Raw genomic sequence first — 14,651 nt, 5'->3', positions numbered from 1 at the left:
GTCTACACTCTGTCAGATGCTACTGCTGGATATAAGACTGCTCCAGGCTCTAAAAAGTTCACAGTCTAACAACTTCACAAGCAGCATGAGAAAGTCTGTACTCCTAGAGTGGGTCTTCTTTCTATTTTGATATAAAAATCAAGATAACCTTTAGAAAAGCCAAAATGAGAGTCACACAATCTAAATTTTAAAGCCCAAGCCCTTTATTGACTAGCTAGTGCTCCAAAAGCTCACTGACACACTTCATTTTATTTTATTCACATTAACAACAGATTTGGTTTTCTAAGTACAGATCCTAGATGGGCCATTGGCTGCTTAATGCCCTGAGGCAAGTTACTTCACCTGCCTGACCCTGGTTCGCTCACTGGGAAAACGAGGATAAATAGTTATACCTCAAGACTATCGTAAGGATTTGAGATAATTATGTAATGCACCAACACAGGGCCTGGCATTTAGTAGAAGTGCAATAAATATAGCTAACGTCATAATCACAGGATTCATGAACCAATAACAAATTGATCACAAAAATCAAATTAGAAGTAATGGGGGTGGGGGTGGAGAAGAGACCAAAGACAGCTCTAAGAATCAATAGCTGACGGGAAGGAAAAAGTCAAGAAAACCACACGGATACAAAACCTCAGCAACAGCCAACTGGAGTCACCAGCCTATTACACTTCAACAGCAGTTGAGGGCAACAACAATGTTTTCACGGGATGCAGCCATGATGGGTCTAAAGATGACATTAAGCCAGTTAAAACAGATGAACCATTTAGGCCATGTGTTTAAGAAAAAGACGGATAAGCGCATAATTGACTTTGGAAAGATTTCTATCAAAAGCGATTCAGCATCACAAATTTAACATTTCACATGTCTACACTTTAATTAACTGCAAAATTCTATTCACAAGCTTCTGCTGTAAGGAAAGCATGTGCAAAGAAATCTCTTAAATTTCTTAGCAATTTTTGCACTAAACACTGAAAAAGATGTTTTTTCAAGCAAATGAACTGTGAAATTTCAGTGCAGTGGCCTAAAACATCGTCAACTCCTTAACAGCTAAAACAAGATAAAGTCTTGGTCCCCACTATTGCTAAATGTTATTATATCTGCCAAAGAAACACAAACATGTGCCATGGAGATCTCTTTTCACTCGAATTTTCTCCCTACACTTGGAAGGCAGTAAAAAGCGAAAAACATCTGTTCCTTCCTGCAGAGCTGACAACCCTCATTCTATGGTTTAAAAATAAAAGCTGTCCATGGAAGCTTAGAGATATAACTATCACCTGCTTCAAAGGCAGCTGGCAATTAATTGATCCAAAGACATGCAAATTAAGGCCAGAAAACAACTTCCCTGAGGACAATGCTAGGGCTCCCCAGGGCTCTAGTAATTTCCAAGACACCCATAAAATAGGAGAGGATGGTAAAGAACCAAATGTAAAGCCAAATGACAAGAAAACAGACAACAGCTGAGGAACAGAGGCCTGTGTCACCCTGGATTCACTCGACCACCGCAGGAAAGCTTCCATGAGAGATGCCTGGAGAAAACCTGCTTCACTCTGACCAACAGTCACCCTGCATCCAGCCCAAGAAGGCCACACGTTCAACAATGAAAGGAATTCACCTTATTAATAACAGAAACTGGGAAATCTCATAAAAGAAGGCCTTAAATTCTATAATATTTTTTAAAGTTTTTACTCCATATGAAGTCTTACAGTGTTGAACATCCAAAAATGAGGAATAAGCAAGAACAGTCAGACTCAAATCAGTAGACTCAGCTCCTATTTTTGGCTCAGCCTCTGAATGAATGACAGTGTGACCTTGGAAAACTTTCATCTCTTTGTTTACCTCCATTTGCCCACCAGTTACAAGATTCGGTTAAACCTAACTTTTTCTTTTTTTTTTTTTTTTTTTTTTAAGAAAGTGAGTGAGTGAGATAAATATATAGAAACTGCTACACAAATATCCACTGGTCACTGACCAACTATATCCAAGCATCACATATAAAGTAGGGGATGCCTCATATGTATCACTTATGTGTGGAATCCAAAATATGACACAAATGAACTTATCTACAAAACAGAAAGACTCACAGACATAGAGAACATGGTTCTCTGGTTGCCATGGGGTTGGGTGTTGGGGGAGGGATGGAGTGGGAGGTTGGGGTTAGCAGATGTAAGCTATTACAAATAAAATGGATAAATAACAAGGTCCTACTGTATAGCACAGGGACCTCTATTCAATATCCTGTGATAAACCATAATGGAAAAGAACATTAAAAAAAAAAGAATGTATATATGTGTATAACTGAGTCACATTGCTGTACAGCAGAAATTAACATAACATTGAAAATCAACTGTGCTTCAATAAAAATATATATATAAATAAATAAATAAAGTGGGTGATGCCCATATTAAAGCAACTAACTCTGCACAGTAAAAAATCCTGCTTGGAGAAGTCAACAAAAAAACCCAGGTACCTCCTGAACAGGAATCCTGTAAGAGTCCCAGATTTCAAGTTTGGAAATTTAAATGAAATGCTAGCTCCAAGAATACCCTTTTTTTTCTTTCCTTAATGGAAACAAAACTTCAACCTATTTAGGGTCCTACAATCTTCAGGACTCTGACCAATCCTCCTATGAATTCTTTTCTCCTCATCCCTTGCCAGCAGGTAAGTCACTGCACACTTGATGCACCCAGAGTACTACATCTCTATGTGCACTTGTCAGTGAGCCTTGGAAAGGCAGAGACATGATTTAATGATCGTTGTATCACCTAGCATCTAACACACTGCCTGGCATAACATGGCAGCCCGGTATACATAGATATAAATATTTGTTAAATGAAGGAAATGAATATATTTGAAATTCTAAAGAAGAACAACCATTAATATTAATGAATGATCATCTTAATTTTGGTAATATTTTCATTTCTAGAAAAATAATATATAAAATGAGTGTTACCTAGATAAGGAGGAAATACTGAATTTCTCAACAACATTAAATTCACAAAAGTAAACTAAAGAACTTTCCGATCCTCTTCCTTCAAAATCAGTCTTTTGGACGTTTTTATGTTTCTTTTTTGTTTTGTTTTGTTTTATTTACAATTTATCTAACAGATATTAGACTATAAACATTCCTTTAACTTAACCTACACGATATCGGGAAGGGAGAAGTAAAAGAGGGACAGCAAGCATGTAAAATGAATCAAAGAGCTACTCTGAAGTGTAAGAATCTATAAACGTAAAATAAAAGATAGCCCATGGATGAAATTTAAAATGTGGCCAATACAAGCAAGTACCAAACATGAACAGCATTTAGCTAACTAACAAGCATCCATGCTCTGGAGAAACATCATCTGTTTCATAGATAACCTATTTCCTAAAGCCACAGAACCTAAGATTTTAAGCTTTTCAAATTACATTTGAAATTTTTAATCATTCAAATACTTATCACTACCTACCGGGACTTGCATAAATTCTCATTTTCCCCTGCTCCTTAAATTCTTACACTCAATTATTTCATTTAAAAATTGATAAGTTAGTAAACATGAAACAAGCTGACACTCTACCAGCGGGCACTTAAGGAAAGGCGTGGGACCTACGCAAGGATAAACTCATCACACTGCTCCACATTTTCCGCCGTGAGCCGACCCTTCAGCCGGCTTTGCCAAGTCCATACGGACGCTGGAAAGGTACCAGTAGTAGCACCCCGGGTGCTTTTGGCCTTTTCACCATCACTGTCTCCAGTCTGGGCCATGAAACCAAATGTAAATGATGCCTAATATTCTAGATCACTACGCATTAATTTCCTGAAAGCATGCATCAGATTTGGTTGCGTCAGCAACCAGGAGTGACCACCTAAGTTCACTACGGCGTCCACGCCGATCGCTGAGAAACTACGTGTCACATGCGTGCACATGGGCATGTACATCAGAGCAGTTCTAGAATAGATGATGTGTCAGAGGACCGTGAACAATCTCGTTATTTTTAATGCTGTGGGAGGAGGAAGGAAAGAGAATGATGGCTTTGCAAACGGTGCCAAAAAGGAGCCGATCTGCCTGGCGTGACCCGGGATATTTTGGAGAAGTGGACAGAGCGGCCCTTGCTCCAGATGCCTTAGGACAGAGGCACCTAAGCTGCTCCCTTTAAGACCCTGTGTGCAAACGGAAACGTCTCCGAGGGGCAGGCGCCCTGGGCCCCGAGCCCGGCGCTCACCTGCGAACACGTCCTGAAGACCGCCCGCCCCGCGCTGCGCCAGGTGCGCCGAGACCCCCGCCCCGGGCGCGCGGCCCAGCTCCGCGGTCCAGTCGGCCGAGCGGCTGCGGCCCGCGCGGGGCTTCCTGGCCGGGGCGGCGGCGGCGGCGGCGGCGGCGGGGGGGGCCGCGGCGGCTCCGGACCCCCGGTCCAGGGAGGATTCCGGCCGTCTCTGGACCTGGGGGCTGTGGCTGGGGGACGGGGCTGGGGAGGGCCCGGGCGAGCTGAGCTGCCGGGTGGTGGTCCTGACGTAGCAGGCCGCCAGAAGCGGGCGGGCCCGGGAGCAGCGCGGGCTGAGCGCCGGGCTGCGGGGCGGAGAGGCGGCCGCGGGGACGCTGGGCCTCGGCGAGCCCTCCTCGCGCGTCGCCCCCGGCCTGCGCGGGGCCTCTCCCGCCGCCGGGCCGCACTCCGCCCCCGGAGAGCCTCGGGGCGCGTCCTCGAAAGCATCCTCCTCGCCTTCCTCGTCCGTGTCCGCGGCCCCTCGCTCCCCGGGAGCCGACCCGGGAGACGGCAAGGCGGCGGCCGCGGGCTGGTCTGCAGCCGGGGGCCGGTCGGGGCGCGCGGACGGCGCCGCCTCGGCGCCTGGGCCCGGCAGGGGTCGGTCCAGGCCCGGCAGGGCCCCGGGCGGGGGGGCGGCGGAGGAGGGCAACGCCGGGGGCGACTCGGGGCTCGGGGACTGCTGCTGCTGCTGCATCTGCTGGAGGCGGATTGCCTGCTGGATGTCCGAGAGCAAGTCCTCCTGCTCCGCGGCCGAGTGAAAGCTGTAGAGGTCTGTGTCTGAGCCCGAGCTGGTCCTTTGTCCATCCTGCACCCCCGCCGCAGTCTCCGAATCCTCGGCCACCGCCGGGCCCCCGACCCCGGCGGAGCCGGGACCCCGGGGCCGCGTCACCTCGGAAGGGTCGGCACACTCCGTATCGGACAGGCCCGTCTCGTCGGCCGAGAGGCTGAGGTCCGGGGTTTTGGTGACCAGGGAGTGGGCGCTGTCCAGCTCGCCGGCTTGCAGGGCCTGGGGGTCCAGCACATCCTCACGGGAGCCGCCAGCACCTCTGCCCTTGGACAGGGTCTTCCGGATGCGCAGGTTGGAAAAGACCGAGGCCCTGGGATCCGACCGGCTCTTCTTCCTGCCCGGCTCCCCACCGCCGCCCCCCTTGCCGTGCCGGCCCGGCGCCTTCTTGCCCCCGCCCGCCTTCTTTGTGCCCTCGGCCTCGCGGGGCCCGGCGGCGTCCTCGCTGCCGCCGCCGCCGCCGCCGCCTCCGTGCGGTGCATCGCCCGCACTCCTCTTCGGCTTCGCGTCCTGGTTCCCCATGCTGCTGCCGCCACCGCCGTCGCCGCGGGCGCTCAGGCCATGCCAGCTCCTCGGCCCGGCCGCGCTGGGATCCCGAAGATTCGGGCGGCGAGCGAGCTGCTGAGAAGAGGGAGGCCGGCCGCGCACCTGCCGCGCTTCGCAGAACGCGCCGCGGCTGCGCCCGCCCGCGCGGGACCGAACGCGCTCACGCAGCGCAGCCAATGGCCGCGCGGAACGCACAAGGCCCCGCCCCCTACCGGCCCTAGGCCCCGCCCAGTCCGCTTTCAGCACCGCCCCCTCCCGCCCCCGGCCCTTCGGCCCCGCCCCCCCACCGCTGAAGCGCCCGGAGCGCCCCTGGGTCTGAGGGCCTCACTATCCGCCACCTGAATCCAATGCCTGGTCCCTGCTGAAGGGCTTGGCAGCTGGAAGATCCACGCTGAACAAAAAAAGAAAAAATTTAAAGGGGAAAAAGGAAAGCCACATTCCAGTTTAGAGGTGCGGTAATCTCAAGGCCACATACACTACCCCCTCCAACCTGCCTGCAGAAGCATGGCTCTTTAATAAATACTGGTCGAATGGACTGGTCTTTTCTTCAATAACTGATCATCTTAAACACCGTTAATGTGCTTGACATATGGTTTAGGAAAGGTTACTACACACAGTGCTGCTTTTATGTTCATGAAGACCTTGCATCTCCATGAGAGAACATCAGCGGTCATCTCAAAATTTCATTTTTCAAACTCTTTTTTTGACAAAATGGCGAGGTGGGGGGGGGAATCAGAAAATACTGAGATTAGACTTCATTAAAATGCTAATCTCTAAATTTCTATGCTATTACCATATAAACCAAATAGCATTTATATTCAAAAAGGGTTCATATACTTTAACTCCCAGGAGGTCAAACTCATCAATATTTAACATGTGCCTATTGTTGCCGCCTACAAAAAAGAAAAAAATAAAAAAAGAAACACCCTTGGCACAAACACAAGAAATCACATGTTATGCGGAAAACCACCACTCTCCCAAGACAAACTTTGTCCTTGCCTTGACTATAAAAGTTTGCAACAGTTCACTGTCTGGGGGAGAAAAATTTGCTGTCCCAAAATGTGTCTCTTTGGCATTAGGATTAAGTTAGGCTGATTATTTTTAAGAAACAGAAGACTAAGGAAGTCTTTCTTTTTACTTCCACTTAGCTGCCTAAAGAATTCACATATTAGAGCTGAATAGTTGTCGTCAGAGATACCCGCCAGGAAAAAGCGCTGGGCCCAGAGATCTGATCCACTCTGTCCCTTGTCTCCGCTGGTCCAGCAAATGCTCCTTTACAAAACAGTTCCTTTCCTACCTCCATATGAATTGCCTTCCTCCCCTTTGAAGTCCCAAACCATTACCCACAACATCCTCTGTTGCCTTTAACTGAAGACAGTATTTAAGGTGAGGGCTTTGGCCGTTTTGGCCACGATTCTGTTTTCCTGGGTCTCTCCCATGTAGACATGTTACTAAACTTTTGTGTGATTTTCTCCTGCTAATCTGTCTCATGTCAATTTAATTCTTAGACAGCCAGAAGAACCTAGAAGGGTAGAGAAAAACTTTTTCCTCCCTGATAACTGTTACAGAGTTTCTTAATATTCTGCTTCAATATTAATATAAAAATTTTCCTCACTGTAAATCATCATTATTTTAATTCCTTAGGAAATTTAGTTACCTATATTTAAAAGAGATTTTTAAACATCATTGGTATCTAAAGAAGCTCCAAGCAGTAAATTAAAATAAGAGTTAAATGGCATTAATCAATAACGTTACAAATATTTAAATTAGAAGCTAATTGTTAATCACTTTGGAAATAGGTATACCTAGCTAACATGTTAGTATTTCTAAAGTAAGCCCAAAGGAGGAAAAAGTACTACATATTACATGATGCATTTTAAATGCCACAAGCAAACGTTCCTTTACATATTGTGAATGAATATTTTAAACCTCCTTCCTTAACCATTTTATCAAAAAAACTTTTTTAAGGTCCTATAATTCTTAGATGTAAAAGCTTCACACAGCAATAATTACTAACTTCTTTCTAATTAGTCTCTTAAAAATAGATGTTAACTTCAGGACAAGTGGTCAGTTATCCTCAGGTGGCCCTTTTGAGCAAATAACTCTGAGAAATCAACTCTAATAACTTTGCCAGGGTACTGTCCCAGTCTCTGAGCAACTCCAGAGGACTTGAAAAGCCTTTGTTTCAGGTCTTTCACAAGACTGCTCTCTCCCAGAATCCAGGCTCCTCAGAGGGCACAATTTGCCTGAGGCTGTAAGAATTTCCTGCTTCTCTGAGGACTGAGGTATATGGATCTTAATTTTGCTTTTTCTTTAACAAGACATCTTTGATTCTGAACTATTTGTTTCCTTACTATTTTTTCCGAGATATGTTCTACAAGTTCTGAAGACAAAAAAAGAGAAGGAGAGAGGAAGGCAAAGAGGGAAGAAGAAAGAGAGGGAAATTGAGAGAGAAGACTGCTGATTTTTTCACATCCTTTGAATGTGAAACAACAGATGACGGTTGTGTAGCAGGTCACAGATGACAAAGCTCTATTACATGCAAAGGCCTATTTGAAACTCACAAGTGTGCTCAGTAGGTAGGTAGGTACTTTCAATCCAATTTAATTAATAAACAAGCTCAGACTATGAGACTTTTCCTAGGTCACATAGAAGCAAAGGCAGTACTTGAACCTACAAATTTAGATCCCAAATTCTTTATAACAAGCAACACCACATAATTTACGTTTCCAGGGACTGGAAGAAATGAAAACACTGCTTTTGTTCTTCTGTCATAAGGGATCTCCTACGAAGCTAAAGAGGTTTGTAAAGGTTATTGGCCTTTCTACCTGAAAGGGATCATTCAGGGACTCTTAAGTAAGCTGTCATCAACCATTCAGAATGAACTATAGAAAGCCCACTCTGAGAGTCTCAGCCCACAGTGTTCCTAGTTCAGTGGCAAGAAGCGACAAAAACCATTTTAAAGACAGAATCCAGGAGAAATTAAGGTTGAGGAAGCCAATCCTTAGCCTTAGAGTAGCATTCTTCATTAGAAACATAATGCGAGCCTTATGGGTAATCTTTAATTTTCTAGTAGCCACATTAAGAAGGTAAAAAGAGGGACTTCCCTGGTGGTCCAGTGCTTAAGGTTCAGTCCCTTCATTGCATGTGGCCTGGGTTCAATCCCTGTTCCAGGAATGAAGATCCTGCAACCCGTGTGGCACGGCCAAAAAAGGAAAAAAGGTTGAAAGAAATGGATGAAATTAACTTTAATAATATATTTTATTTAACACAAAATATCCAAAATAGTTCAGGAAAAAAATCAATAAAAATTACTAAGGAGATATTTTACATACTTTTTTTCACACTAAGTCTTTAAGTCCCAGCATCAATTCCAAGTTGAGGCAAACTCCTGGTCCTGAAGCACAGCCTAGAGACTGGACTTGTGGGTCTACATCTGACTCTGGTATCATTTTGTCCAGGACCACGTGCTCATCCCTCTGCCTGCTTTTCTTTTACAGGCGGTACCAACCCGACAACACCATGAAGATGCAATGAGCAAATTGCCTGAGAATTCCTAATGTGAAAGGCCTCTAGGCAGTGTGTCCAGATATTTGGCTTTGCAAAATGTATTGATTTCTAATTTAATTGCATTGTGGTTGGAGGACATACTTTTTGTATTTCTATCCTTTGTTTTAGGGCCCAAAATATGCTCTGTCCTGGAGAATGTTCCATGTGTCCTTGAATGCATTTCCTTTAATATCTTAGATGCCATTGTGGAAGCTCCCACCTGGACTACAAATGATCTATTGCAGTAAGTAACCACTTACCTCTGTTGCCACCTCTGTTCTCATGAAATCCAGCCTAACTCTCCAGTACAAACCATGTGTGTCCAGGAGACATTGCATTTTCTTTCTGGGCCAAAAAACAAACAGGATAGCCCATTGGGTAAATTCATCATGAGAATCTGGAGTGGCATTCCAAAAGGAACTTTCCAAGACCTGTTCATCCTGTGAATCAAGGGAGGTAAAATACTGCCTTTCTGTGTATTATACTTATTCCATAATCTGGAAATTTTCACTGTTAAGTATGTCGGTGTCTGACAAGTGGTGCAAATTAATGCTTGACTACATTCTTTATCTGGTGGAGGGTTCAAAGTTCTAGAATCTAAAGAAAAATCCAACCTGAACCCCAAGACTGTCAGCATCTGTGACCCTCAAGGGGGGAAGGCATTCTGTTTCCTATACAGGAAGGTACTTCCCTGAGTGACACCGGGTGAGGAAAGACACTTTGAAGGCATAAAAGACATTGGCAGTTTCCACAGAATCACGTTTGTGAGTTGAAATGTTTGTGGAGATTTACACTGACACCTTGTTAGTAAAATTGGGTTGGCTTCTGCTTGAAGATTCATTGATTCTCTGCCCTTTTGGCTTTTGCTCAAGACCATATTTTAGAACAGAGGTGCTTCTGCAGCACAGGTGCAGTCAAGTTTTTTCAAACCCCTGTGCTATTAATCACCAATCCTGATAATGTTTGGTTTGGTTTTCTTTTGCTAACTTAAAAAAAAAAAGACCCAGCATCAAGTTTTCACTAACAGACACATCTCAGTTCAGACCAGACGCACTCACTTGTACAGCAGCCACGTGCAGTGAATGGCTGCTCTTTCTGGACAAGGCCTTACCTTTGATTTCTCAGAGCTTCTGGAGCAACGCTGAGAACCTGGGAAGGCTGATCCAAACTGTGTTACTTGGTTGTTCAGAACAGTATTAGGTATCTGGATGGACTTAAATTGTCTTGTAGGTATTAAAGCTCTAAATGTGTTCACATATAAGCATAACATTTCTTATTTAACACACTGTAGGAAAAAAATTTACCATCTTTTTTAACCATTCAGCTTATTAGGGATTTAAAAGCGGTTAAGTCCTTGCTCTGGACACAGCCATCAGGACACTAAAGCATTCATAGAACAGGAAGGCCCGTGGGAAGAGATTCCAGTATAAATGTGGACATGGAAACAAACAGAACAAAGAATGTTGCTCATCAGCCCCTTTCACAAGGGTTAAGTCCTAATGCACGGCAGACAGTGTGCCCTGAGGGGAATTCAGGATGGAAAAAACAGGAAGCATCCTGTGCTTTTGGATATTTGGGCCCCTAGGTAGTGAAGATGCATGTCCAAGGAAGAATTTCAATGGTCCCAGATTCTCGCATCTTCCTATCCATAGAAAAGCACTAAAATCATTAACTTGAGATATTTGTGATTAGTCAAGTCAGTCTTTTACTAATGCTTGACTACACGTACTTCCTCACCAAAAAAATTCATATCGAAACTGACCCCTTCCCCACCTCTTCAGGTCAGCTCCTCAGAGCTACTGAGAGGTGTCTCCCAGGCTCAAGTCCTCAGTAAGGCCCGCAAATAAAACCGAAACCCACTGTTCTCATGTTGTGCGTTTTTTTCAGTCAACAGACATGAGAGGAAATAATATTCCAGAGAGCACTCCAGTTTTAATAATCTTTCCTCTGCCTTAACTACTAAAATAAGAGCTGCCCACAAAAATTAGGCCAAACCATGAATGTTCATTAAGTCAAGACTCCACAAATAGCATTCATACACGTTTTTTCCCTAATAAACATTAGTTTCTCGGTGCACAGTCCAGAAGATGAGCTCAATGTTGATTTAAATCACACTGCTCCCTAAAATCTTCACTATTTATATATATATATATATGTATTCTTTTAAAGATGTTTTTACGTTGAATTCTAAGTGACAGAATTTTCTCCTAGAATTTGAGTCAATCTGGTTAGTTATCGTAATATAGGAAAAAGCCAAAAAGAGTAAAGAGAAAATGTTTTCATTTCCGGGCAATGGCTTGCCTGCTCATTACAAAACTTTGCACTTCCACACAGAAACTCAGGGCACTTGTTCTGAAAAGAAATGAATCCAAAGCACATTTGAAACTGACATCTGTCAGGTAATTTACATTCACTAGGATGTGGCTACTTGCCTTTTTTTTTTTTTTCAACACAAAGTAGAGGTTTCTTCTAGGAGCTTTGCATCAGCTTCCTTTTCCTCAGGGGAGCGGGTAAAGGCTGGCGTGAGATTTGATTCCTTTCACCTGTGTTAGAGGCTTAGCTATACAAACTTGACCTCACGGTGCTCTCACGGGAAGGGGAAATTTTTACCCTTGACAACATACCTCGTTTTTCTTGTAATAGTCCAGAAATGACTGTCATCAGAGTTTCAGGGTGAAGTGACTGCATTACTAGCTTAGTGGGAATTAATTTATGAGTATCTATCTCAACACTCTAAACCCTTCCTACCTCAAGGATTAGAGAGGCAGGAAAAGAAAAGGGATTGGGAAGACTGCCTTTCCTTGCCCGCGATGCTATATTAAAGACCGCCGGAGCTCTTCCGTGCATGTGTCTCTTCTTGTCTTCTAGAAACTTCCTAGCCTGGGAACCGTTTTTACGCATTTCTTCCTTAGCCCCAGAAAAACTCCTGGGACTTCGTTTAAGGCGGATGCATATATACAGGATTAAAAATGACAACAAAAATTCAAATAGCATTTGAAGTGTTGAGTGGTTCATTTCACAATTTACACTGGCCCTTCTTGGGACTCTGTGGAGTTGTTGAATCTGAGAAGACTGAGGAGAAAGGCCAGGGTGTGCGAGCTTGTCCCCATATAGCCCACAGTTTTACTGGCCTCAGGGCGGTTGGATGGAGCTCGTCCCCCTGAGCCAAGCTCAGCTGCAGATGGAAGTCGGCCGAGAACAGCTAGGTTCCCGTGCACCCCCAGCCTGCTGGTCTCCAAAATGGATTAACCCCGCAAAGCAGCAGCTCCTCCGATATTCAAGGAGCTTGTGAGCGGTGGCAAAGGCATTCCTTGAAGCCTGACCTATCTGTATTACTGCTGATTTTAACAGACTTGCTCCCTGCGCTCGAGGAACTTACAGGGTAACAGGTGAGGCAAGACAGACACCGAACGAGCCAATAAACTACCTAATTACAAATTGTGATGCCTGCGGACTTGGAGGTTAGGAACAGGTGCTTTGTCTACGAATGGGAATAACCTGCTTTAAAGTGGGAGGTCAGAGAAGGCCTCTCCAGGAGCCTGAGACCCATGATGAGAGATGGAGTTAGAGAAGGATTCAGGCAGGCAAAACGTGTGAGAAAAGTATTCGGGTAGAGGAAAGAGTGTGAATCAGGGTGAGGAAGCCACGCAGTTTATTGGTAACAGCAACTGGTGAGGTGGTTCTGTGCCTCAGAGTCTATGACCCCACTTTCAGGGCATCTGAGCTCCTGGGACGTCTCTGAACATTTTTAATTTCCATATACCACCTGTTTTCAGTATAACAGAATGGAGTATAAATTTAATGCCCTTTAAGAACCATCTGATCCTTGCAATTATTTATGTCGCTAGGGTATGAGGCAAGTGACCATATGAAATGGGGGAGCAGAGATTAGTGGACCCACCATGGGGGCACCTGCAAACTGACTCTCTCACCATTCCGATAGGTATCCAGCCTCTGTCCTTTTTCTGTCCCTAAAACCACTGGAAAAGACCTATTTTAACCATCTCCTACTTCTGCCCTCACAATTCTACCATAATAAATTAACCCCCCTCCCTCCTTTTTTTAAAGGTACTTGGTCAAAGTAGCTTCAGTCGGTAGGGAGCATTGGCCTTAGAGAAAATGGGTTTGAATCTTGACTTTACCATTTATCCTGAGTAATATGGGACAAATAATCTCTCTGAGGTTATATTTCCCCATCTATAAAATTAATATAACAGCAGCTATTTTATAAGAACATTGCTAGGATTTAATTAGATAATGAATACAAATGGCCTAACATATATTCGGTGCTCAATAAATGTAGAACAAAGGAAATGAGTCACTTATGTAGTCCAAATACGTCCAGATGTCTTACGACCTCTTCCAGGCCTCCTAGAAATGCAAGAAGGCAGAGTTGCTAATTCACCAAGATTGAGGAAGCCTGCCAGTTATGAGAAGTTGGACATTCTCAAGTTCTGTTGCTAGGTGTTCTGGGCTGTCGTCATCTTGTCAACAAAGACCTTTCACTTATGCCACCCTCAGATGAGTGCCAAGGGCAGAGTGTTTTTCTGATTGGCCCAGGGTTTTCCTGCCCCAGATGCTGGATTTTATCCACCACAGCCTCAGAGGCGTGGGTTAGGAGAGCCTGAGCCCTGAGTCAGTGTACCCAGGACTCTGACCTGAAGATGCTGTCTGAGCCGAGCTTTGGGTCCACTTCAGGGACAGAATTCCCAACCAGACAGGAATCTACCCAGTACCCCAGATCTGACTGCATCTGGGAGGTTCCTTAGAATACATTTTCTGAGCTAGAGTACATTTTCATGATCTAATAGTAGAAATTAATAGCATTAATCAACGGGTAGACAAAAGTGGTCTATCCATACAATGGAACACTATTTGGCCATAAAAAGTAAAGAAGTACTGATACATGTTAGCATTTGAATGAACCTCAAAAACATTATACTAAGTGAAAGAGCCAGACGAAAAGACCACATCTTTAACAATCCCATTTATATGAAATGTCCAGAAAAGGCAAATTTATAGAGACAGACAGTAGATTAGTGGTTGCCTGGGGCTGGGGATAGGAAGGGGGAGCGACTGTAAATGGACATGAGTTTTATTTTGGGGGGCGGATATAAATGTTTTAAAATGAGATTGTGGTGGTGGTTACACAATTCTGTGAATAAACTAAGGAATCATTGAATTAAAATAGGTGAATTTATGGTATGTAAATGACACCTCCACAAAACCATTAATAAAAAATTAATTTGAAAAGTGAGTAGTTCTCACTTTGGGCCTCAGCTTGGAGGCCGTAATTTCCAGACAAGAAGTGGCCTGTGTCCCATTGCTCTGCAGCCTCTACCTGGGTGCCCAAGTTCAGCTCCCCACTCAGGCCCAAAGGAGCCTCACGGTGGCTCCAGAGATGAACGCTCCCAAGTCCTGAAGCTGGGAGAGGCCAGGGGATGAACTCTCTCCAAGATCCTTCAGTGGGGGCCCTGCTGACGCGCTGGTTTTAGGACTTCTGATCTCTAGAACTGTAAGGCAA

The 14,651-nt window shown here is 44.8% G+C and overlaps 1 protein-coding gene across 3 annotated transcripts in view; it reads right to left on the bottom strand.

Annotated features, from left to right (window-relative positions):
- Window positions 1-12,311, bottom strand: part of FMN2 (formin 2) — a 1,374,845-nt gene extending 1,362,534 nt beyond the window's left edge. The window contains exon 1 of one of the 3 annotated variants that reach the window (XR_014253056.1): window positions 4,210-12,311. Coding sequence is in view for 2 of the 3 variants with exons in the window: in XM_082423440.1 (XP_082279566.1) it covers window positions 4,210-5,554 (1,345 nt within the window). In the remaining variant the exon portion in view is untranslated. The remainder of the gene's footprint in view (window positions 1-4,209) is intronic. The other 2 variants (XM_082423440.1, XM_082423441.1) reach the window with 2 other exon arrangements.
- Window positions 12,312-14,651: the final 2,340 nt, after the last annotated feature.

Source organism: Balaenoptera physalus (genome assembly GCF_965194825.1).
Source record: "Balaenoptera physalus genome assembly, chromosome: 14".
NCBI lineage: Eukaryota > Metazoa > Chordata > Mammalia > Artiodactyla > Balaenopteridae > Balaenoptera > Balaenoptera physalus.
This window is presented reverse-complemented; position numbering and strand designations above follow the sequence as displayed.